The sequence below is a fragment of the Brachypodium distachyon genome, chromosome 1 (assembly GCF_000005505.3).
Source record: "Brachypodium distachyon strain Bd21 chromosome 1, Brachypodium_distachyon_v3.0, whole genome shotgun sequence".
NCBI lineage: Eukaryota > Viridiplantae > Streptophyta > Magnoliopsida > Poales > Poaceae > Brachypodium > Brachypodium distachyon.
In genome coordinates this window covers 19113296-19138804 of record NC_016131.3, presented here as the reverse complement: position 1 = coordinate 19138804, position 25509 = coordinate 19113296, and the positions used below count along the sequence as shown (strand labels likewise).

Here is a 25509-nt window from a genome sequence, read left to right as displayed (position 1 = left end):
TATTTGTGTTCGGTGGAGTCACTTGGTTCAAAATCAAGGCCGAACAATTCATGCAAAGCCAACTACCAATCATTTTGAGGTTTTCTTGGATCTATTAACTAATTTGGTTTGTGGAGTTGGTGGTGTGTTCAATTTTCCTATCACAATTGTAGTGGGACTAAAATTCCTATTGCTTTTCTGTTTGGTATTTGATAGCATCACACCAATATTCAGGCGATCGCACCCCTCAAACATGTGAGACAGCATTTGTCACAACTTCTATCCATAAACATGTGGCTAACTCACTAAACGTGCTCGTCTCTGAGATCCTTCCTCATATACATGGATGCCAAGGAACCGCCTATTACCTCAATCACTTGACATGAGAAAGATTAGTGGTGCATAGGTGACAAAGGAAGTTAATGAAATAGGTGGTGGTTGCTAGCCGATTTCTAGACCCGCGTGATGACTCGTGGTACCATCGGAGGAAGTAAAATCACGGTAAGTTCTTTTCGGCTTCAGTTTTTCCAAAAACTGAGAAACTGTTTAAGCTTCGCCATCAACATAAATTGTTGCGGAGAGAAGCCACAGAGAAACTACAGTTGAGTTCTTTTTAGTTTCTACCATTTGAGCTTGGTGCTTGAGTTTACTCCGAGAAGTCTATAACGTCCTTGATTGAAACAGACTATATTTTCTGTACCTAATAATAAAAGCAATAGTTTTCGTCGGGGCAGTTTTTCGTTTTATCCTTCTGTTTTTTAAGAATCATCCCGCGGTCCAAGACATTTGAGTTTTTCTGCAAAATTCACCATGTCTCCCACCGGCTGCCGCCCCTCGATCGACCGCGGCGGGGACGACGACCCGCGAGGGGAAGAGTCGTTCGTCAACGCGCCTGTCCAGCCCCACCCGCGACGCCACCGCCTACTCCTTCTGCTGCCACGCAGCGGTCTTCTTCAGCCCGCCGACGAGCCCCGCCCGCGGCGCTGGCATGGGCCTGGACTTCGACTTCTCGGCCCGCTTCCCGTCGCCCTCCGCTGCAGCCATGTCCTCCGCCGACGAGCTCTTCCACAACGGGCAGATCCGACCCGTGCCCCGCCTCTCCGCCATCCTGCTCCAGCACCACCAGCAACACGCTTCCATGGCGGCCTCCTCCTCGCCTCCGCTGGTGGCAGTGGAGTCCGTGGATGCTTCCGGCGAGCGGGAGCACTGGCGCGTGCGGGGTGGCGGCGGCATGGATTTGTTCCCGCCACAGTCGGAGGAATTCTTTGCTTGGTTAGGGAAGGAAAAGAACTCTCCATGCCTGCGCATCCCATCCCTCCTGTCCGTGAAGGTATTTTCTGATCCTTTTGTTTTTCCTCTGTAAGGATGTGAACTATATGTGTATTATTCTGAAGTATGTGTATTTAGCCTGCTCACTTTCTGAAACAACAAGTTTATTGATGCATGGTAAAGACTAAAGATACACAAATAACCACAGTACCGCTCGGCATTCTTGGATGCAATTAAGCTGTTGAATGATATGTTTCGCTTGCTTGATTACATGTCAAACCCTGTTGTCTTTTCGTGGATTTGTATAGATTTTTATACAAATCCACGCCAGTTATTTATGGACGGAGGGACTACTTTGAGAAAACTATGTTATGGTTCTGGTACTTCTCTACCTAATTAAGTACACAAAGGACATGAGTTGAGCTCTCTAGGATTAGGATGACCACGACATGGCTTGGAGTTTGGCCTTTGGGCTTCGTTATGCTAACATGAGCAAATGCTTAAAGGGTGTTCGGTGTGCTCTGTAATTTTAAATCAAAGGTAATTGAAACCGGAAGAATCGCATGGTTTCTGTAAGCTAGAAAGAGAGAGGCCATGGTGCGTGAAAAAAGAATCGCATGTGGGAAATGCAAATCTAGCTTTAGATTCAGTTTCTTTTGTCGAACTAACATATTAATTGTCAACTGGTTGCTTTCTTCATGTTTCTACAGGAAGTAAGTTTCTTCTAGATAGTGCTTGCTTGGTTCGCATTTCATTACAAAATCTGCCGCTTTGTGTACAGTCTCTGATATCTTAAGGACATGGCGAAAAACACTGTGTTTTGAAGAGATAACGCCCATTCAGGATGAAGCATCCATCTAATGTGGAAAGCATGCAAACAATTTCAAGCAATCATACTTAGTTTGTTCAGCAACAACATATGCCATAAACTGACTAAGTTTATCCACGTTTGTTGTGCATTTAGTCATTATCGATGTATATTCTTTTAGGAGCTGTGGGTAGAGTTATAGGAGCCCAAGTTTGTTTTGACAAGGATTTATTTTCAAAAGACCGTGACAACACATGGACATTGAACTAGTTATATATGATGAATTTTGGGGTTGGGCTACTCAAGGAAGCCGGATGAAAATCGAGTTCTTTTCGACTTTACCCGGTGGACTTAGAAGCTGTCCTAGAAGTCAGAAAGAATTGGACCTAAGAAAATGTGGTGATGTCGATGATGTGGTGATCGTTGTTGCCATGGCACCACCGATGCCAAGGAAGAAATGACTTGGCATAGATGGAAAAGGTCACAGATCTAGGAACTATGTCGGATGGAGATATCAATTGGCAAATACAACAAGAAGGCCGAAGAATACATGGTTTTTGCAACGAAAAAAGCAAACATGGAGATGCCTGAGTGATGTGAATGAGGACCGGTTTATGAGAATTTGAGGTGAGAAAGTAGACGGAGATTTGATCGGGATTTTAGAGCAACCGGGAGATGGAATTTGGAGAGAGATTCGTGGACTTTTAATGTGTGAAACTAATAGAATGCAAGTTTTCATTTGCCCGAATTACTAAACTTCCCCACATGCGCCCGGTGCGAAAGCCAGCACTCCTGGCATGATTTGGGACAAAGTGAGTCAGGAAGCAAAGTTAGTGACACCATTTTTCTATATTTTTCAAGTTAATGTACTAAACTGAAAAATTATACCCTATTTAGGACGACATAATCCTTAGGATTTGCCTACAATGATCATCAATTTCGCCCATGCATTTCTGTTTCCTTTGCTTCATGCTCCCTCCGTTTCATAAACGTTGGCACGTATTTGAACTAGAGCCAATTCAAACCCGTGTCAACCTTTATGTAATGGAGGGAGTAATAATTAAATTTCAAATTTATTTACTATTAGTGAAATTAAATGCATTCCCTCACTCTCTCTATCTCTTCGCTCCTCCAAATGTTTATTTTGCTGCAAATCACCCAAAGTCTGTCATCTCACGTTTTCAATTTGCTATGAGCCAAAGTGACCCTAACTCCGTAAGAAACGATAGATACCCGAGCTCAAGAGATGCGATCTCACTCTAAAAGGTCAAAAATCATAGAGCTGTAAATAGAATGCCGTAGAGATATAGGATTTGATGTTTAATTAGATCACCTGCATGACGTTCCTGCGTAATCCGAACGCAATAGACGAAGAAGCTTAACTCGCTGTCAGGGTAAAATAATCCTAGATGGAAAACGCAGCTAGCGGGCAAATATGGGATCAGTTCTGCCGTTAGAGAGCTCGATGTCAGCTGCGTGTGAAAAGCATCCTCATGTCACAACAAAGAAAGTTCTACAGTTTTAGATAAACAAATCAAAATAAGAAATCGAGCGATGATGCAAACAATTTCCACGGGAAAGAGCCGGGGTTGATTGGCACAAACAACTCGACATTAACATCAACATTACTTTAATCAAATCAAGCACCAGTACAAGCACTGAATTAGCAAATGGGCCCCATGACGACAAAGCCGGCTTTCAAGGTCGGACAACTCCACACTACTTGTAGCATCAGATTAGATAAACATAACATGCCTTCCACTTCACACATAAAAAATCAAAGAACAAATCGACAAGCAGAAATGGCACTACCGGTAGTAGAATCCTCTCGCACAATCACACAACAAGAACAAAACAACATTGTTCTTACAACTCTCATGACTTTTCCATTGCCGGGATGCCGGAATGCCGGGTAATGTCCTTACCGAACCAGGTCGCACATTCCGGGGCGTGTCCGGCACCAGAGCGGCTGGATGGGCTCGGCGCGGACCCCTCTCCCCACCATGCGCTGCCGCCAGTCGTTGAGTCGGTCCGTGGCCTCGGCGTACCGTTTCTTGCCGGTCGCGTCGCGGTTCCCCGACCACAGCGCCTCTGCCATGGCCGAAGCCCTGGGCCAAATCCTGGCGTCCAGCACGGTCGTGTCGGCCTGCTCCGTCCACAGCGCCACCTCCCCGCCGATGACCAGCTTCGCCTCCTCCGCCGTGAGCCCGTGCGCGATGTCGTAGTCGTACACCCGCTGCCACGTCTTGAACGGCCCACACCAGGAACCCCCATTGGTGTCGTAGTCGCTCCTCGGGTCGTCGTACACCGCGTTGTTACCCACGAAGTCGCCGTGGCCGCAGTCCAGGTAGTAGAAGGACGCCGAGGAGACGATGGCCCTGTACCCGGCCTGCACGATCAGCTTCGTGTTGTTGGACCCGTTGTTCCACGTCTGCAGGATGGTGGTCGCCGGCGGGATCAGCGACGCGCTCACGTTCACGGTGGCGTCCAGGAGCACATCCTCCCAGAACACGGCCGTGCGGTTCTTGGACACCACGTGCGGGTGCACGGCGCGCACGTACTTTTCCAGGAGCTGGCTCAGCGTGCCGCCGTTGGCGATGTCGGCCTGGATCGATGGGTCCGCTTGCCAGCAGCCCGGGGTCACCTCGTCCGCGCCCGCGTGGTAGAATCCGTCCGGGAACAGGGAGGTGACGTCGTTGATGACGTTGGCCATGACCTCGAACGTCTTGGCCTTCAGCGGGTTCAGCTGTCCCGAACCCGGCTCCGCCGCCAGCCTGCTGCCCCAGTCGTTCGCGTCGGGCAGCCAGAACTTCCCCGCGCACGACACCACCTCCGGGTACGCCCCGGCCCACGACGCCGTGTGCCCTGAAATAACAAAGGGATTAATTAGTGGGCTAATGTAACTAATTGGGCCATCTGCAACTGGGCCTTGTTAACAGTGAAAAAGCGGGCTTTAGATACCTGGCGCGTCGATCTCAGGCACGACGCGGACGCCGCGGCTCATGGCGAACTCGACGATGCGCGTGACGTCCTCCACGGTGTACCGCATGTCGTCCCCGTAGGCGCCCTTCTCGGCGAGCGCCGGCTCGGAGGGGAGCTCGATGGGGAACGACTGGGAGTCCGTGATGTGCCAGTGGAAGACGTTCATCTTGTTGCCGGCCATGGCGTCGATGGTCCGCAGGATGTCGGCGACGGGGAAGTACGTCCTCCCGGTGTCCAGCATCAGCCCGCGGTGCTGGTACAGCGGTCGGTCCTCCACGCGCACGCCAGCGGCAACCACCAGCTGCTCCGCCTTCGTGCTCCCGGCTCTCCACGTCAGCTGCGAGAACGTCTCGAGCCCGCGCATGGCGCCCCAGGCCGTGGACGCCGTGAGCGTGGCCGCGCCGCCCGCGAGCGGGATCTGGAGCGCGTAGGACTCGTCCACGCCGTCCTGGAGCGGGGCCTGGGGGTCGGACACGGCCAGGGTCAGGCTCTCGAGCGCGGTTTGGGCCGTGACGTTGGCCGCGGGCCGGACGATGGGCCGGTACCGCTCGGTGAAGAGCAGCGCCGTGTAGCGCTGCGCGGCGGAGACGAGGTAGGGGTTTTGTTCCCCGGACGAAGGCGCGACGACGATGCGGAACGACGGGGAGAACGTCATGGCCATGAGTGGCTCCGCCCACGACATGGACACCGGCTTGGGCCACACATTGACGGGGAACGAAGACGATGGCGTCGTCGGCGTCGTCTGGGCGCGCGACCGCAGCGGCGCCAAGCTCAGCAAGGACAGGAGCAGGATTGCAAGGAAGCCATGCCTGTTGTTGGCCGCCATGTGTGCTTTGGCTTGAGCTCCTCTGCTCCTGTGCACTGTCTGCAGCGTATGATATATGATTGGTAGATTTATACGCTTGCTGATGGGTGCATCAATGTTGCCATTCGAGTTATATAAGGTTGGTGTCGCTATGTAATTAACGGCATTTTGCTCTCAGCTTTTGTCATGTCCATGTCCATGTCCTAATACTACAGACGGTGTATTGGATGCGCTACGCACATATTACAAGACTCCAAGTGGCTCTTTCAGGGCGACTTGGCTCTACCGTTCGTCTGTTTCTGAATTCTCTGGCTTCCAATTCGTTGCGTTTTATGTATATACGCCGGTTAGCCTGCATGCGCTACGTTTTAATTTCCTTGGATAATCAGGAGAATGTGCGTAGTGTCAGACGTTTATGCGTGCACTATTGTATTGCTGGAAGCTGATCGATTTGACGTGTTCATTCCGTCTGGCCCAAAAAGTATGTAGCGGAACGGCTGAAACGGCAGGCAGGAGCACGTAGTTTAAACAGGCATGCGTTAAGCAGATCACGGTGGACGGCCTACTGATTGTATTATACTCGATGCTTAGGTGAGCATTCAGCATTGTAGCGCATCGACTTTATTCTAGTGCTGCTGCAAGACAGCAAGAGAAGTAGCAGTCGAACACAACGTCCGTGATCCATCTGGTGTTGCATGAGCCTAGCTAGATTAGCTAAGAATTTCATGGCTTGCGCCCGCTGTCAGATTGTCTTTTTTTAAGATGCATCGGCGAAAGTTGGATTGATTCAAGAAGGGGGGGGACTTGAGCTTCCAATAGAAGTTATACCCAACGGTATTTTGCCGTGAAATTAGATGAGATGCGTTGGATGAAATAACAAGGTCACACTCTGTTAGAAAAAGAAATGGAAAATACATCTATGAAGTACGCTCCGGTTATATGATGCCTGAAAGATAAAGAACAAGTTTTTGGAGCATTTGATGCATGTATGAGGAAAACACCTCATTCGTTGCAAGATCAAAAGAGCCAAGAAGCACAGGGGATCGAACTGGAATATCTTAGGGGCACTTCTGTAGGCAAGAGATAAAAGATGAAGGACAAAATTGGCTTTCCAAGAAAAAAAAGATCTAAGGGCCTGGAAAGAAAACTCGAGAGACCTATTTGAATATAAGGGCAATGAAATACTGCAGGGACCAGTCGAAATCTCGAAAAAATTTGGACCATTTCTCGATTTGTGCGTGTCATCCTTGCGCAGGGGCCATGCTAATCTTCTCTGTATCGTTCCAATTTTATCGGATGTCCCCGAAGGGACAACCATGGTTCGGAGCGTTAGTTTATAAACAACACGGATTGTTCCTCGCTGGGCGAGGTGGTACTAAACACCCAATCTGTTGCCTGGTTGCTTCCCGCGGAGCCATGGGCCATGCCCATCCAACGGTCCCGAGCGTACAATCCTCATGCGCGGCCCAAGTTAGCAAGAGCTTGCTGGGCTTCTTTCGTTCTCCCCTTCCCCGTTACACGCATCGTGAAATACCTACATGGACTCTACAGCTCGCCATCCATTCAACATTTCAACCCATCTTCCACGGTCATGAAGCGTCATCCAGCTCCGTCTCCCATTCTCCCCTAAAAAAAAAAAAACTCCGTCTCCCATCCTAATTACCTGAGCTGGTAAACTGGACATGCTTAAAAACAGCAGGAGTCCTTGCCCAAGTGCGGCTATAATTCCCTTCATTCGATCGCTGGGTAGCTTGCAAGTCCTGTTTTGGTTTCGTTCTTTCACAATTTCCATTATAATCATCTCGTCACACAAAAGCAGATAATCATCAACTTTGAATCGTAGTGTGCATGCGCATCATGCATTACGTACATCTAGGCAGTGCTACTCACCTTCTCAATGGATGGTCCTTTTACACTTTTTTTTCCTATTTTTGACGGAAAATATCCAGGAGACCTGCACAACATGAGCTTCCACGACCAAATGTGCAATCAAAGTAGACAACGTATTTTACGTTTTCTACCCTAATATTAAAAGGACGAACGTTTCCTCCGTCGTCGTCCACCGGATATTTGCATTTTATCCCCTACCAAAGTGTGAAATCAACCTGCCGTCCAACCCTTCGTTAACTCGATTCCTCGCACCTCTGCCGCCCTCTGCCTCTGTCATGGCCCTGAACCTCGCCGGTCGTGCGGATCGATCTAGATCGAGGGCCTTCTCGTCCTCTCCCCACGACTCGCTCTGCTCCACCTTGGCTGTCCCAGCCGCGCCTCGTCCCGGGCGGACGCCGCCGCCAACCTCCTCGGATGGGACACGCACGGGAGAACGCCGTGTCCGAAGCCGCCGCCCTCACCCTCTGCGGACGATGCGGTCGCCCTCCCCAGCCACGAGCTCGCACCAGAGACGCCCCCCACTCCTCATCTAGGTCGTGACGGGACGCAGCCCCATACCCCGCCGTCGCCATCCTTCCCCACGGCCAAGGCCCACTATAGCAGGGGATCCGACTGTACATCCAACGGCAACAAGGTCGACATCAGCACCGAGCTCGCCCCGATCCATTCCGTCCGCGAAGGGCACCTTAAGACCAACCTATATAAGCCAATTCAGTTCTCGTCACGGATCTAGAAGACTTTGTATGATATTATGTAGATGCTCACGAGAACACTTGGGGTGAGCACAGCTTTGTGTCAAAGATATAAGCCAATTGCAGTTTTAGTACCCCTTTGTGCTGAAGTTATACACAAATTGCAGTTTTATTACCAATTAAATTCCAAAAGAAGTGAAAAGGAGAGATCTTACATACACCACTAACAGTTCTGCATAGCACATGGTGGAAGATGGTGTAGTAGCACTGAGAGACGCAAGGATTGCTGACGAGGGTTGCGGTGTCATGGTGAGTAGAGATAAGGTCAGAAATTTGCTATTGTTTTGGGTCCTTGGTCATTTTAGATGTTTCCTGGTTAGACACCCGTAACTGTAAATATTCATGTTGCTTTAGTTTTTCTTCAGATATAAGTTAATTCGAACAATATTTTATGAGTCATCTGTGAAAGCTTGTTTAAGAAAAGAAATTGTTTATGTTATGACCAAAGTTGATTTGATCTGAACTATGAACATGCATGTAAGTTGCTTGGATTTGGAAGAATTGCACTGGGCCTAAGCTTATGTTTCAGGAGGGTTCTTGCTTAATGTAGGTCTTGTGCTAATTCTGGCTGGTGTGGGAGATGAGGGCATGTCGGTGAGATGAAATAGTTTCTTTATTGCTTTCTTTCCAGTAATGTCTAAATGCTGATGCTCATGCATGTTTTCAATTAATCTATTTGTTCAAATTGGTTATAATATTTAACATTTAACTGCAATGCATGTGAATATATGGGGCTCTTCAGACCTTGATTTTCCAGCGGGGGAGATGAAATCTTTTATCCCAAATAGGGCAATGCTTCACAGACAGCTTCGATGTGGAACGCAATGCATCTTCTTCACAATCTTCAGATGCTACTGTTATTATTGACGGTGAAGTAGTTCGTATATCAACAATGTTAACCGAGGTACCATAATGGAGCCAGTAGCTTGACAGATATCAACTCGAAGCCTGGTGATACTGCTATAGTCTACTCATGTGAATTAGCAGAAGTAAAAGGAGAATTTGACCCTGCTAAAGCTGCTGGCCTGGACCAAAGTATCGCGAACTTCAACTTGGTAACTCTGTGCGGGCTGATCAATTTGATAAAATGGTCAGTGCTGATTGCTAAGTTGCCGAACTGAATTTTCTCAAACCGGTCTTTTGACAGGCTCATGGCCTCTCCGCACTAGCACATACTCTATGTCACTTAAAGGGCCTGTCTCTATTCACTGGACCTCCTCGCTGTGGTGGCGTGGTGCAGGTCATGCAGACCTAAAAGTTCCCAATTCTTTTTGTTATGTAGAGCAAGATGTGCTCAACCCGGTCACAAAGTTTCAAGAGTTAGCTCTACAAATAGATATAAAAAGTAAGACAATTCGACGGAATGGAGTAACACCAATGTTATGTAGAGCAAGATGTGTTCCAAATTCCAATGCTAGGTCTGTATGAACAATTGATTCAATACAAGTGACGAATAGAACACCATCTGTGTAGACAGTTCACTTGTCAAGCTTGATTCTAGATTTAGGAAGTAAATGACACTTTGATTAATAGCATTGTTTTATCCATTGCGAATGTCAAATCATGTTGCTTTTCTATAAAAATGAATTTTCATGTGCATATGTTTAAGAGGCCGTGGCAACGCACGAGCACTGGACTAGTTTAAAATGGAAGGAGCTAAAGCTTAGTTGCCTTTTTTTTAATTTTAAGTCAGTCATTTTCTGGGCCATCCGATCGCATCAACATCCCTGAAATTTTGGTTGGCTTTTCTTTCTTTTTTTTTCCTTTTTGCTCGACAGCTTCGTTTTCCATGTCTCGCCACTCCCTGGATTCCTCACTCCCCTGGGTGGCTGGGTGCCTCACGCCGCCTCCGCCGCCGCCGTGGCCGCCGCTGCCCCTGCTACGCTCGAGCCGCCCCCCATCCTTGCTACTGTGCCGCGCCGCCGTGCATTAGCCGTTTCCGATCGCTCGCTGACGTCCCTGCTGCGCCGTCGCTATCCAGGCCACCCCTGCTGCTCCTCCAGTCCGAGTCTCCGGCTTCCGTCCCTGCTGCTCCTTCGCCGCCGAGCAGGTCAGCATTCTCCTTCCCCTCCCTCACTCCCTGTCTACCTCCTATATGTTCTGTGCTCCCCTCTTCTCTGTTCCCTCGTGCCTCTTCTCTATCTCCTCTATTCTCTCATTCTCTGGAACTCTGAATCTCTCCATCTCTATATACTAAATTGCTGGTTTGTGAATCTCTCTTTTATGTAGTATGATTGTTGGTTGGTGGTTGTTGTAGGTTTTGATTGACCTGTTTCTACTCAGGTTAGTGGAGGAAATTTGTGTTCGGTGGATGTGATTTTCAGCTGAGCATGGATTGCTTGTTCCATGTTTTTGCTTGAATTGATCAGGAGGGTTGGTTCTGCAGCTATTTATGTTCAGTTGGGTTGTGCTCCCTCTCTAATGGAAGTGATTTTGGTGAAATACATGGTTGATGTGTGTTGATTAGGCTATCATTGCTTCAGTTTTGGTTCAATGGCAGGAGCAGCTTGTGGTTGTCCAAAGTATTGATGCATGTGTTCATGATATGCTATTTTTTGCAATCGCAGTCATGCTAAATATGTAATGCATTCTACTCTTCTAGACATGGTGCGTCAATCATTTAGTACTGTCTCTGCTATCGGCGGCAGAGTTTGCTCATCCCTGTCCAGTGAGTTCCCCGGCCTTTTCTTTTTGTTGCCGACGAACGGTGATTTGTGGTTCGCTTTGCTCATGTTTTTATTGCTTTGTTTTTTGGCTCGAATGTGGCGTGGCGAAGACATAAGAGGCGAGGGTTTTCGATCCATGCTCATCGGCGGTGAGGTCTACTCAGTGTGTGATTAATTAGTTGGTCATTTTTTCTGTTCCATAGCAAATGGTTGTGCTTGTTCGCTTACTCGCGCTTATTTTGTATTTGATTTTGCTTCCCTTATTCTTCGCAGCGGATGTGGCAATGCGAAGGCAGCAGAGATGAGGTGTTTTCCATCTCTTCTCGTCGACGACGTAGTTTGCTCTCCTCCGTCCGGTGAGTTCTCTGTTTTCTCTGTCCACGGTGAAATGGTTGTTGTAGTTTGCTTCCTCGAGCTTCTTGGTTTCATTTCCCCGGCGAAAAATTGGTGATTGCAGCGAATGGGGCGCACTGGGAACACTGGATGTAATATGAAAATAGTTCTTTCTAAAAGAATTGATGACGGGACTGGCAGAGAGTGTAGGAAGATTAGATGGTGTGAGGCAACAATACTAAGATATAGAAGATCATAGACAACTGAATGAATAGAAGACACTATTAAAAAAACTTACTTACAAACCCTCAAAGGAGAGAGAGAGAGAGAGAGAGAGAGAGAGAGAGAGCAATAAATAGGGGTATGAAGAGTTGATTACAAACACCGATTCATCTCCCGTCTAAAAGAACTGTCACTGAAGAATCACCGGATACAGTGTGAACGCTCTTCGCAAATAGAGGACATGGCATGATGTACGAATCGAACCCTTCATTCTGCATCAACGCCAATGTGCTATAGCTTATGTAGGTTGGAGACAAGTTAGGAACCGACCTGCTACGATCTAGGTACTGCATGACCTTTCTTGCACTAGGCCTTGTATTGGGTGATGGGTGTGCACACAATAAACCTAGTTTGAGAACGATGGTTACCTCCTGTATATCAAACTTTCCCATGAGTCCTGGATCCACTGTGTCGAGGATTGAACCATTACGGTGATGCTCAAGGACCCAGTCGATCAACACCATCTTGTTACCGTGTTTTTCACTCTCGACTGGCCTCCGTCCACAAACAACCTCTAGGAGGAACACACCAAATGCAAATATATCGGTTGCAGGTGTTGCCTTCCCGGTGCGTAAAAGTTCAGGTGCAAGGTACCCCATGGTGCCAACAACATGGGTTGTTTGACCATCCATGCCATGGTCATATAACCGCGCGAGACCAAAATCGCCTAACCGTGCATTCATTTGGCTATCCAAGAGCACATTGCTAGCCTTTATATCTCGGTGGATGACGATTTGCTCCCAATCCTCATGTAGATATAACAAGCTTGACGCAATGCCTTTGATGACCCAATACCTCTCTTGCCAATTTAGAGATGGTCCATTTTTGTTGTATAAGTACTTATCAAGACTACCATTTTCCATATAATCATAAACCAAAAGAAGTTCACTCTTGCGTCGGCAGTAGCCCAGTAACTGTGCGAGATTTCGGTGCCGGAGACGACCGATGCTCACCAACTCAGCTACAAACTCCCTTACTCCTTGCCTTGAACCATGCGACACTCTCTTCACCGCGACCTCCAAACTAGATGCAGGAAGCACCCCTTTGTACACCTTCCCAAATCCTCCAGCCCCTAGTAAATTCTTGTCCTTGAAACCATCGGTGGCACAAAACAGATCTTTGTATGCGAATCTGTGCGGTCCAAATTCATCCTCCCAATCTTCACGCACCTCAGCATATCGATGCCGACGCCACACAAAGAAGAAGACAACAACTAGCACTGCAGCGACGAGCAATGCGGTGGCCAGTGGCAGCACAACATCCAAGAGCTTGGACCGAGGCTTTGGACCCACGCGTGGCAGGGTGGGAAGCTTGGAGAAGTGAAGTGGTGGGGAAGGTCCATCGAGGCTGAAGCTCCATCCCAACACATAATGGTGTGTGAACACGACGCCTGATGACGATGAGAAGCCCACATACATTGGGTCCTCCATGAAGGTGGATAGATCAATTACCTCGGAGAGCAGAGGTTTCCTGGGCTTGGGCACTTGTATCGGGGCTAACGTCACATTGAGTTGCCTGCCCTGGCCATCATAGTCTACCCACACCTGCATCAGCTTTCGGCTGTTTAGCATCAGGCCTCGGAAGGCGCCATCATCATCGCCATAGTAACCTGCCGGCTTGGCCTGCCGTGACATGAGGCTGTTCACGTTGATGCCGACGTGGTTGCTATTGATGTCGCTGAACTCAGGGTTCATGATGGTGTCGAGCTCGACCGCCAAGATTCGGTTGCTCGCGGTGCCGTTTGTTGCATTGAGGAGGCCTAGGTACTGCCCGGCGTTTGCCGTTGACAGGTTCATGGTCGGGGTGACCACGAAGGCGAGCCCTTGGTCACTCAAGCCGTCGTATCTGGACACAACGGCGAACACGAAGGACGTGGAGAAGGACCGCGCCACGGCAGTGGTGTTCGTCGACGTGGGCTTGTTGAGGAAGCGGAGCGGCACGGGGTGGAAGGCGTGGCCTTTAGTCTGGTAAGTAAAGTTTGTGAGTGCGAGGAGGCCATTGGGCAGGACGGTAGCGAGTCCGTCTAGCGTAAGGTTTGCTGCCGCAAAGCCTTGGTAAGTAAACTGGCCGTCGTCCGCCGACGAGGCCATTTCTCCGCCCAAGCTCAGCAGCAAGAGCAGAAAAAGAGACAGCATGGTTTCTTTCTCTGCCCGCACTTTGCCCTGTTGCCTTCAAGAAGCTTAGACACAACTCCACTCAATCGGTACTGTTTATAACCACGATCGGTACAGTTTTTGACCTCGTGGAGATGGATCGTAGCCTACGACAGCAGACACCGGAGCTGAAAGTTACAGGAGGGACTATTTTTTCCATCTAAAAGTTGGCAGTCTACGACTTTTATGAAAGGATATGATATACTGATGTCGCCTGTTATTTCTTTTTTCCGAAGAACAAAACTAGTAGCCATTTGTCTGGTGCCTTAGCTGATACGGCGGCTCTGGTGTGGACAGGGACAATTTTGTATTCCTGTGAGAGTTCTGGTCACAGATTGCTAGCTACTTCTTGAAAACTGCTGTCCATCCTGTTTAGTACAACTAATATCTTCTGAAACTGCAAGTGGTCGGAGTTGCGAGTCTAGCTTGTGACTTGTGACTTTTGAGCCGGGTAAACGATGTGCATTGAAGCGTGAGAACGTTGTCATACAATGCACGTGGTAGAAAAGAAGGATGTCTGAATTTGCGGTTATCAGCCTCACATAGATCAGTTCCATAACAACTCTTCCTCTGAATTCCCCCTTTTCTTTGTACTTTCTTTAGATAACCGACAGGAATGAGTAGTAAATCAGTTCAGATGGCCAAGTGATGATTACTTTTCCTTACACGATGGCTAGATGCACCTACTCTCTCTTTTCCTGTTCTCAGGAATCCATGGACTTCTGGGTTTCTTTTTTCCTTCCCGAAGATGAAGCTTCATAGCTATGACAGTGTGAGACATTATCGCAGGGACTAATGGCGTGTTGATTCTTGGCTGGGATTCATTTCCACGGAACAAGACAATTTAGCGGTTTGTCATTGCGGTCAATTAGTTTGACATTTCTATACGTTCTTCCGTTTCAAAGAGGAACTGTCAGCTTTGCTTCGCCGCCCAGCCAGGAGGGACTAGGGAGACGCCAAGAGGGGCTTCCACATCGGACGCGCCCGGCCATCACGACACCAGAGGCCGCCCATCAGCAAGCCCGGCTCACAAGGCGCGGCCAAGCAGGCCACGACGTCAGGCTGCAGGCCGAGCCCATATGGCCAGCCCGCGAAACACCAAGCGCTAAAAAATATCTGGATATCAGGATGTGCAAGACATCCAGAGTCTTTTTCTTTTTCTCGCCTGGATCATTCAACATGCAATTCCTTTTTGGCCTTGGAACCAGTTGTTCCAACCAAAATGTTCTTTTTTTTATAAAAAAAGAGAGGAATACTTCATGCGGTTCAGAGCAAGAAGGGCTCCGCTGCTTTTCCAACCTAGGATCTCTCTCCTTTCCATTATGAAAAATAACGGAAATACAAAGTCTGTTCCAACCACCGAACATAAGGAAAGGAAGAACAATAGAGGGGAGAGAAACCAGAAACCACGGTGGAGCATGAAACCCGCTGACCAAGCTCCCGCAATCGGGAGCCTGACTATAGGACGAAAACCTGCTCCCTAACTATAGGCCCTAACAGCATTTAACAGAAGGGCTCTGCTGCTAGCTCTCGCCTCGCTGACCAGATCAACCATCGTCTCCAATCTCAACGTACGTGCACTGCACACCTCGCCTGGGACTAGCAATTGGTTTCTCCACGAAAGACGGTGACCACTGCTTACAGCGATTGTACGATGGCCGAGATCTGCCCGAGTCGCCGAGTAAACATGGGTTGTTCAAACTGAAAAGCACTACAGAACTGACACTTGAGACAGAAAAATTTCACCAACTGAACTCGGATTCATATATTTGTAAAAGAGCTCCTTCTGTGAACTCAGATCACATGATGTGCAAATTAAGGAAGACTCGGATCACGACTGAATACATACAAGCGCTTAATGAGAGAAGGGGATCAGAATGAAAAGGAGAAATCGGTTACAAGCTTGCTTCACCTTCCTTCTAGCAGAACTGACACTGAAGACTCGCCGGATACAGTGCAAATGCTCGTCTCTGACTGAGGGCACAACGTCATGTACGAATCAAACCCTTCGTGCTGCATCAACATCATCATGCTATAGTTCACGTAGGTTGGGGACAAGTCAGGGGCCGACAGGCCACCGTCCAGGTATTGCATGACCTTTCTCATGATAGGTCTTGTGTTGGGTGACGGGTGCGAGCACATCAAACCCAATTTGAGCACGAGGATGACTTCTTCTTCATTGAAATTTCCCGCAAGCCGTGGATCTATGACGTCTAAAATTGAGTCGTTGCGGTGGTGCTCAAGCACCCAGTCGATCAACACTACCTGGTTGTTGTTCTCGTCGATGTCGATTGGCCTACGCCCACAAGTGATCTCTAGTAGAAAAATTCCAAATGCGAACATGTCAGTTAAGGGTGTTGCTTTCCCAGTGCAGACAAGTTCGGGTGCAAGGTATCCCATGGTACCAACCACATGTGTAGTTTTACCAATTGTGCCATGATCGTATAACCTTGCTAGACCAAAATCACCCAAACGCCCATTCATCTGGCTGTCCAAGAGCACATTGCTAGCCTTTATATCACGGTGGATGACAACTTGCTCCCATTCTTCATGAAGATACAATAAACTTGCCATGACACCTTTGATAATCTTGTACCTTTCGCACCAATATAAAGTCGGGCCATTTTTAATGTATAGGTACTTGTCAAGACTACCATTTTCCATGTAGTCATAGACCAAGAGAAGCTCACCCTTGCGCCGGCAGTAGCCTAGCAATTGTACAATGTTTCGGTGTCGGAGGTGACCAATGCTCACCACCTCAGCAATGAATTCCCTTACTCCTTGTCTTGAATCATGTGACACTCTTTTCACTGCAATATCTAAATTGGCTGTAGGAATGACCCCTTTGTATACTCTTCCAAAACCTCCTATACCAAGTAAATTCCTCTCCTTGAAACCATCGGTGGCAAGAAAGAGATCCTTGTACACAAACCGGTGTGGGCCAAACTCGTCCTCCCAATCCTCTCGCACCTCTGCGAATCGACGCCGATGCCACAAGAAGAAAAAGATGGTGGCTAGCACTGCAGCGACGAGCAATCCGGTGGTCAGTGGCAACACGATGTCGAAGACCTTGGATCGAGGTTTTGGACCCAAACGTGGCAGGGTGGGAAGCTTTGAGAAGTCAAGTGGCAAGGCAGGTCCGTCCAAGCTGAAACTCCATCCGAGCACGTAGTGGCGCGTGATTATACTGATACCTGCTGACGATGAGAAACCGACATACATCGTGTCCTCCATGACTGCAGAGAGATCAATGGCTTCAGAGAGTAGAGGTTTCTTGGGCTTCGGCACTTGCACAGGAGATAATGTCACATTGAGTTGCCTGGTCTGGCCATCGTAGTCCACCCACACCTGCATCGGCTTGCGGCTATTTAGCCTCAGGTCTCGGAAGGTGCCATCATCGTCGGCATAGTAGCCGGCTGGCTTTGCCTGCTGCGACACGAGGCTGTTGATGTCGATGCCGACATGGTTGCTATCGATGTCTTGGAACTCGGTGTTCATGATGGTATCGAGCTCAACCGCCAAGATGCGATTGTTGGCGGTGCCGTTCGTTGAGTTGAGAAGGCTCATGTATGGTCCGCCATTTGCCACCGAGAAGTTTGTAGTCGGGGCGACCACAAAGGCGAGCCCATAGCTGCTCAGGCCATCGTATTTGCCTACAATGGCGAACACGAAAGACGTGGAGAAAGACCGCGCCACGATGCTGGAGTTCGTGGTTGCCGAGGAGTGTTTGCGGAAGCTGAGTGGTGAGGGATAGAAGGCGTGGCCTTTTTTGTTGGAGAGTTCGAGGAGCCCGTTGGGCGTGATACTGGCGACGTCCAGCATCAGCCTCGCCGTGGCGAAACCTTGGTAGGCGAACTGGCCGTCGTCCGTGGACGAGGCCACCTCTCCATCCAGGAGCAACAGCAGGAGCAGAACAAGGACTACCACTGACTGCATGCTTGTTGCCTTCAGGAAGCTTGCACACAACCCAGTGAGTCTTTGGTCCTGCCTAATAATTGCCAGGTTTGTTACCACGCCGGTGCACAGTTTTTCTTTCGACGGCATGGAGACCTGCTGCGGGTGGTTGTGTGGTGGGCTTTGTTTGACGGTCTGGAGCCGCCGAGCTGAAAGCTACACAGTCACGGACATGGAGCTACATCCATGGATACATATATTTGCAGATATCAGCTAAACATTTGTCCTCCTCAATCATTTATTTGTTTTTTTTTGCAAAGACCGGAGATATGTCTGGCAAGGTTGCTATCAGAGATGGCTACGTTTTGAACTGTAGTGTATACTGCTGAGTCGGCGTAGTACCTTGTGAGACGGGAAGTCGTCGCGGTTCTGTCGTGAGCTAGCTGGAGCACCGTGTTGTGCGGGGCGTTGCTCGTGGTGGAAAATTAGAAAAGAAGGAGGACTGAACAAGACCTCTTGCTTTTGGAAGGAATCGATGGAGATGGACCTCCGGGCACGCTCTGCTATCTTTGGCGTGCCGTATTTTTACTATAGAAATATCGAAAATATACAGTAGTAACAGTCATGTATGACGCTGCCAACTGCCTCCTCCTGTCCTACGCTGCAGCCCCGGCGCACAAGGCGCAGCCAAGCAGGCCGAGCCCACCATGGCCGGGCCGCAAAGCACCAGGCGCTAAAAGATAGTACTCCTTCCGACACATATTATTTGTCTCAAAAAAAAATTCAAATATAGATGTATTTATGTTTAAAAAACGTTTAGATACATGTAATATTTCGACAGGTAATTCCGACGAGAGAGTAGCTGGATAGGATGTCTGGATGTGCAAGACATCTAGGGTGTAAACTTTTTTCGCTTGGTCCCTCAAGATTCAACATATACAGTCCCTGTTTGGCCTTCGAACTAGTAGTTCCAACCAAACTGTTTTTTTTTTACAATTAATTATCTTGTCACAAAGAGGAATACTTCACGCGTAGTGACGCTAGCTGTGCATGCACAGAGGATTCAGAGCAAGAGGGGCGCTGCTGCTAGCTCAGCTCCCTGACCAACCAGATGATTCAGAGAACTCACAGTTGAGACAAACAATACTGATGCACGAGACAGAATTATTTCACCACGAGAACTCGGATTCATATATATATATTACTGCTTCCGTTTCATAATTCTTGTCTCAAATTTGTTCAAAAATAGATGTATCTATTTCTAAAAAATGTTTAGGTAGATGTAATATTTCGACAAGAATTATGAAACGGAGTGAGTAGTAAAAAAGAGCTCCATCAGTCAATCAACTGAGATCACATGACGCGCAAATTATGGAAGACTCAGATCACAACCTGAATACCAGCGCTTAAAGAGAAGGGGGTCAGAATGAAAAACAGAAATTCGTTACAAGCTTTGCTTCACCTCCCTTCTAGAAAAATTGACGCTGAAGAATCGCCGGAGACAGTGCAAATGCTCGCCTCTGACTGAGGGCACACCGTTACGTACGAATCAAAACCTTCGTTGTGCATCGACATCATCATGCTATAGCTCATGTAGGTCGGAGACAAATCGGGGGCTGGCTGGTCACCGTCCATGTAATGGATGACCTTTCGCATGGTAGGCCTTGTGTTGGGCGATGGGTGAGAGCACATCAAGCCCAATTTGAGCAGGAGGGTGACTTCGTTTTTATTGAAATTCCCCGTAAGCCGTGGATCTACAACGTCCAAAATTGAGCCATTGCGGTGGTGCTCAAGCACCCAGTCGACCAAGAGTACCTGGTTGTTGTTCTCGTCGATGCTGATTGGCCTACGCCCACAGGTGACCTCTAGTAGAAAAATTCCAAACGCGAACATGTCAGTGAAGGGTGTTGCCTTCCCGGTGCAGACAAGTTCTGGCGCAAGATATCCCATGGTACCAACCACATGTGTAGTTTTAGCAACCGTGCCATGATCGTATAACCTTGCTAGACCAAAATCACCTAACCGTCCATTCATCTGGCTATCCAAGAGCACATTGCTAGCCTTTACATCTCGGTGGACGACAAGTTTTTCCCAATCCTCATGAAGATACAACAAGCTTGACATGACACCTTTGATAATTTTGCACCTTTCGAACCAATATAAAGTTGGGCCATTTTTAATGTGTAGGTACTTGTCAAGACTACCATTTTCCATGTAGTCATAGACCAGGAGAAGCTCACCCTTGCGTCGACAGTAGCCTAGCAATTGTACAATATTTCGGTGTCGGAGCCGACCAATGCTCACCACCTCAGCAATGAATTCCCTTACTCCTTGTCTTGAATCATGCGAAACTCTTTTCACTGCGATCTCTAAATTGGCTGTAGGAAGGACCCCTTTGTATACTCTCCCAAAACCTCCAATGCCAAGTAAATTCCTATCCTTGAAACCATCGGTGGCAAGAAAGAGATCCTTGTACACAAACCTGTGTGGGCCAAACTCGTCCTCCCAATCCTCTCGCACCTCGGCGAACCGGCGCTGATGCCAGAAGAAGAAGAAGATGGCAGTTAGCAGTGCAGTGGCAAGGAATGCGGTGGCCATTGGTAGCACGGCATCGAAGACCTTCGATCGAGGTTTTGGACCCACACGTGGAAGGATGGGAAGCTTGGAGAAGTCAAGCGGCGGGGTAGGTCCATCCAAGCTGAAACTCCATCCAAGCACATAGTGGCGCGTCATTAGACTAATACCCGCCGATGATGAGAAGCCGACATACATTATGTCTGCCATGATTGTAGAAAGATCAATGGCTTCAGAGAGTAGAGGATTCTTGGGCTTGGGCACTTGCACAGGAGATAATGTCACATTAAGTTGCTTGGTCTGGCTATCGTAGTCCGCCCATACCTGCATCGGCTTGTAGCTGTTTAGCCTCAGGTCTCGGAAGGTGCCATCCTCATCGGCATAGTAGCCGGCTGGCTTGGCCTGCCGCGACATGAGGCTGTTGACGTCGATGCCCACATGGTTGCTATCGATGTCTTAGAACTCGGTGTTCATGATGGTGTCGAGTTCAACCGCCAAGACGTGATTGTTGACGGTGCCGTTCGTTGTGTTGAGAAGGCCCATGTATGGTCCGGAGTTCATCGTTGAGAGGTTTGTAGTCGGGGCAATCACGAAGGCGAGCCCATAGCTGCTCAGGCCATCGTATTTACCTACGATGGCGAACACGAAAGACGTGGAGAAGGACCGCGCCACGACAGTGGTATTCATGGTTGCGGTGGAGTTTTTGTGGAAGCTGAGTGGTGTGGGGTGGAAGGCGTGACATTTTGTCTGTGCAAGCATGAGGAGGCCGCTGGGTGTGACGATGGCGTCGTCCAGCATCAGCCTCGCTGCGCCGAAACCTTGGTAGGCGAACTGGCCGTCGTCCATCGACGAGGCCACCTCTCCGTCCAGGGCCAGCAGCAGGAGCAGAGCAAGAACAAGGGCTACCATGGACTGCATAGTTTCTCGCCACACTTGCTTTGTTGGCCTTGAGGAAGCTTGCACACAACTCAGTGAGTCTTGGACTCTTGGTCCTGCCTGGGTTTATTACCAGGCGGTGCAGTTTTTCTTTTTGACAGTGTGAAGACTTGTGCATGTTTTTGTGGTGGGCTTTCTTTGACGGTCCGGAGACGCCGAGCTAAAAGCTACACAGACAAGGACCTACATCCATGGATATCTTTGCAGATGTCAGCTAAACATTTGTTCTCAGTCATTTATTTATTTTTTGCACCTAATACCTGAGCTCATACGTCCTGTACTTGTGCAACGACCGGAGAAATTTCTGGCAGGGTTCCTATCAGAGATGGCTACGTTTTGACTGTAGTATATCCTGCTGAGTAGGCGTAGTCCCTTCTGAGACGACGGGAAGTCGTCGCGGCTGTGTCGTGAGCTGGTTGAAGCGCCGTGTTGTGCGGGGCGTTGCTCGTGGTGGAAAATTAGAAAAGAAGGAGGACTGAACTGAACAAGACCTCTTGGTTTTGATAGGAATCGAGGGCAGGCTCTGCTGTCTTTCGGTCAATTTTTTTCTGAAAAAGAGGGAAAAAAATATGGCCTCCGTATCGGTTGATGTATACAGTCATGATATTATTAAGTTTTAGTGGTCGTACAATCTCAAGAGACAAAACCAAAAACATCCATCAGAGGTTACATCTCAGAAAAAAATCAACTAGAAAAACATATCATCCTTCCAGCCTAAGATATGGTGCGCCACTCAAACCGACCGAAAAATTCCTCAATGACCGTCTCCAACCAGCTGCACCCAAATTTTATAAATAACTTGGCCACCGTCGGAAACAGTAGGGACTGATTACGGAGCCAATGTACCGCACCGAGGACGACCTGCAAAAAGATTGAGACTTTTTTCTTGCGAAAAATAACCTAGCAAACCAATACATGCACTCGGATTTTTTTTACTGTCACTCGAATTGGGTGTAGGCTGTAGATATTTCATTTTATAGAACAAGTTGTTGGCCGTAGATGAGTACTTCTACTTATTTTTCATCTGCTAGCTCGTTATACTGGATCGGCCTAGGCGGGAGTTGTTGCGAGCGCGGCGTACCGAACCCAGACAATAAACTTCCTCGTTTAGGTTTTGTGTGTCTCGCCGGCGACTCAAAGGCGAGAGCTCTACAAACGACAATGGCGACAGTTTAGAGACCATATATGACCTATCTCTCCGAGCCACAAGAAACATAGATGGACCGAAAATTTTGAGTGAGCCGCGCATTGTTTAAAGTTTGAACTTCAATTCTTCAAACCGAAGACCGGCACTGGCCTGGAGATTATTCGGATTCAAAAATAATTTGCTGCATGAGATAGAATATTTCACCATGAGAACACTCATGATTCATATATTAGTAAGCTCTGTCAGGACAGATCACATGAAGACTCACCGAAAAAAGGGGAAAATAGATCACAAATTCATTACAAGTGCGTTTAAAGAGAGGGCGAGGAGAATGAAAAAGAGAAATAGGTTACAAGCTTTTTCATCTCCCATCTAGCAGAGCCGAAACTGAAGACTCACCAGATACAGTAAGAATGCTCGTCTCAGACGGAGGACACGTCGATATGTATGAATCAAAACCTTCGTTCTGCATCATCGTCATCGTGCTGTAGCTCATATAGGTTGGAGACAGGTCAGGAGCCGACTGGCCACCGTCCAAGTATTGCATGACCTTTCGCATGCTAGGCCTTGTGTTGGGCAATGGATGGGAACACAACAAACCCAGTTTGAGTATGAGGGTGGCTTCTTCTCTGTTAAAATTCCCTAAGAGCTTCCGATCTACAACGTCTAAAACTGAGTCGTTGTGGTGGTGCTCAAGCACCCAATCGACCAACACAACCTGATTGTTGTTCTCGTCGATGCTGATTGGCCTATGTCCACATGTGACCTCTAATAGAAAGATGCCAAACGCGAACACGTCGGTTAAGGGTGTTGCCTTTCCGGTGCGTACAAGTTCTGGTGCAAGGTATCCCATGGTACCAACCACATGTGTAGTTTTAGCAACCGTGCCATGATCATATAACCTTGCTAGACCGAAATCACCCAACCGTCCATTCATCTGGCTATCCAGTAACACATTGCTAGCCTTTATATCTCGATGGATGACGATTTGCTCCCACTCCTCATGCAGATACAGTAAGCTTGATGCGACACCTTTGATTATCCGGTACCTCTCGTGCCAATGTAGAGCCATGCCATTTCTATTGTACAGGTACTTGTCAAGACTCCCATTTACCATGTAATCATAGACCAAGAGAAGTTCACCCTTGCGCCGACAGTAGCCTAGCAATTGTGCGAGATTCCGATGTCTCATACGTCCAATGCTAACAACCTCAGCAACAAACTCCCTTACTCCTTGCTTTGAATCATGTGACACTCTTTTTACCGCGATCTCCAAATTAGTTGCAGGAAGCACCCCTTTGTATACTCTTCCAAACCCTCCAATGCCAAGTAAATTCTTTTCCTTGAAACCATTGGTGGCCAGAAACAGATCCTTGTATGTGAATCGGTGTGGACCAAATTCGTCCTCCCAATCCTCTTGCACCTCGGCAAATCGGTGCTGACGCCACAAGAAGAAGAAGATGGCAGCTAGCACTGCAGCGACAAGTAATGCAGTAGCCAGTGGCAGCACAACATCGAAGACCTTCGATCGAGGCTTTGGACCCACTCGTGGCAGGGTGGGAAGCTTGGAGAAGTCGAGAGGTGGGGCAGGTCCATCCAAGCTGAAGCTCCATCCAAGGACGTAGTGGCGCGTCGTTAAAATGATACCAGCTGACGATGCGAAGCCAACATACATGGTGTCTGCCATGACATTGGAGAGATCGATGGCTTCAGAGAGCAGAGGAGTCTTGGGCTTGGTCACTTGCATGGGAGCCAATGTCACATTGAGTTGCTTGGCCTGGCCGTCGTAGTCAACCCACGCGAGCATCGGCGTGCGACTGCTTAGACTCAGGTTTCGAAAGGCGCCATCGTTGTCGCTGTAGTAGCCGGCCGGCTTGGCCTGCAGCGAGATGAGGCTGTTGACGTCGATGCCCACGTGGTTGCTATTAATGTCACCGAACTCAGGGTTCATGACAGTGTCGAGCTCGATCGCCAAGATGCGGTCGCTCCCGGTGCTGTTCGTCGCGTTGAGGAGGCCCATATACTTCCCGGAGCTCGCCGTTGAGAAATCTGTGGTCGAGGAGACCACGAAGGCGAGCCCGTAGCTACTTAGGCCGCCGAACCCGGCATCGATGGCGAACACGAATGACGTGGAGAAGGACCGTGCCACGGCCGTGGTGTTCGTTGTCGTAGCCGTGGGCCTTGTGAGGAAGCTGATTGGTGTGTGGTGGAAGACGTACCCTTTGGACTCTGTCTGGTACGTGGAGTTGGTGAGCGAGAGGAGGCCGTTGGGCATGACGGTGGCTGAGTCTTCGAGCGTAACGTTCGCCCTGGAGAAGCCCTGGTAGCTGAACTGGCCGTCTTCCTGCGCCCAGGCAACCTCGCCGCCCAGGCTCAACAGCAGGACAAGAACAAGGGCCAGCATAGACATCATAGTTTCTTGCCACTCTCGCCTTGTTGCCTTCAAGACTTGCACATGCACAGCTCAACGAGGGTCTTGTATATTTGTTTCATGGATGGACATACTGAAATCATCTAGACATCTGTGATTTGTCCTCTTTGAAAGATAAATTGCATCTATGCCTTGGCTCACGCGGTGCCTTATAGGCCGAAGACAATTCTGCGTGGATAGCTAGTATCCTCTTTCTGAACTGTCGTGCCGTGCGCGGTGCGTCCTGCTAGCTGGTGGTCGCAATTGTGCGGCGTGACTCGTGTGAGAGCCGGTTTGTCAATGCACTTTGTAGAAAACTGGAAAAGAAGGACGGCTGAATGAGACCTCACTGACTTATCTAAGCAAAACAAGAAAAAAATATATTTTCATCCCTAATTTATTGAAAAGTATGTAGATGGTCTTTTATTTTTTCCGCATATTTTTCGTCCCCTAACCGAATGGTCTCTCGTCCGTCGCAAATCGGTATTAATGTTGACCTAGCGGGTTACTTAGATATTAGTGTCCGGTTTTGGTAGTTATGCGATGAAAAGTATGATGAGAAATATAGAGAAAAGGAAATTAGAAGCCATTTGCATATTCTTTGACAATTTGGAAAATGAATCATATAC

At 48.5% G+C, this 25509-nt stretch overlaps 3 protein-coding genes, 1 long non-coding RNA gene, 1 other non-coding gene and 1 pseudogene across 9 annotated transcripts; 2 read left to right on the top strand and 4 right to left on the bottom strand.

Annotated features, from left to right (window-relative positions):
• The first annotated feature begins 739 nt into the window (after positions 1 to 739).
• On the top strand, positions 740 to 5013 carry LOC104584100. Of its 3 annotated transcripts, none has more exons than XM_010238234.3 (2): positions 740 to 1309; positions 1959 to 2463. In XM_010238234.3, the coding sequence occupies exons 1-2, from the start codon at positions 968 to 970 to the stop codon at positions 1974 to 1976; spliced, it is 360 nt and encodes a 119-aa protein (XP_010236536.1). In that variant the 5' UTR covers positions 740 to 967; the 3' UTR covers positions 1977 to 2463. The 3 variants fall into 3 exon arrangements, with proteins under 3 accessions (XP_010236536.1, XP_024313404.1, XP_010236540.1); XM_024457636.1 differs by lacking the exon at positions 1959 to 2463 and adding an exon at positions 4996 to 5013 and having other exon boundaries at positions 741 to 1309; XM_010238238.3 differs by having other exon boundaries at positions 741 to 1309; positions 2030 to 2463.
• LOC100846863 (beta-hexosaminidase 2) lies at positions 3793 to 6092 on the bottom strand. The gene is made up of 2 exons (XM_014895713.2): positions 5018 to 6092; positions 3793 to 4921 (listed from the first exon to the last, which is right to left on the bottom strand). The coding sequence occupies exons 1-2, from the start codon at positions 5862 to 5864 to the stop codon at positions 3978 to 3980; spliced, it is 1791 nt and encodes a 596-aa protein (XP_014751199.1). The 5' UTR covers positions 5865 to 6092; the 3' UTR covers positions 3793 to 3977.
• A 960-nt stretch (positions 6093 to 7052) lies between these two features.
• On the bottom strand, positions 7053 to 7155 carry LOC112270351. The gene has a single exon (XR_002962742.1). It is a non-coding gene; the product is annotated as a U6 spliceosomal RNA (small nuclear RNA).
• A 2983-nt stretch (positions 7156 to 10138) lies between these two features.
• Positions 10139 to 11594, top strand: LOC112270020. Of its 3 annotated transcripts, none has more exons than XR_002962308.1 (4): positions 10139 to 10535; positions 10769 to 11153; positions 11262 to 11300; positions 11425 to 11594. It is a non-coding gene; the product is annotated as an uncharacterized LOC112270020 (long non-coding RNA). The 3 variants fall into 3 exon arrangements; XR_002962309.1 differs by having other exon boundaries at positions 10143 to 10535; positions 11053 to 11153; positions 11262 to 11305; XR_002962307.1 differs by having other exon boundaries at positions 10153 to 10535; positions 11053 to 11153.
• Positions 11595 to 11740: 146 nt separating this feature from the next.
• Positions 11741 to 18069, bottom strand: LOC100846686. Its single transcript, XM_014897806.2, has 2 exons — positions 15855 to 18069; positions 11741 to 13829 (listed from the first exon to the last, which is right to left on the bottom strand). Exons 1-2 carry the CDS (start codon positions 17961 to 17963, stop codon positions 11874 to 11876), a joined length of 4065 nt encoding a protein of 1354 aa, XP_014753292.2. The 5' UTR covers positions 17964 to 18069; the 3' UTR covers positions 11741 to 11873.
• Positions 18070 to 18977: 908 nt separating this feature from the next.
• Positions 18978 to 25122, bottom strand: LOC100846554 (annotated as a pseudogene).
• Between the last annotated feature and the right edge of the window lie 387 nt (positions 25123 to 25509).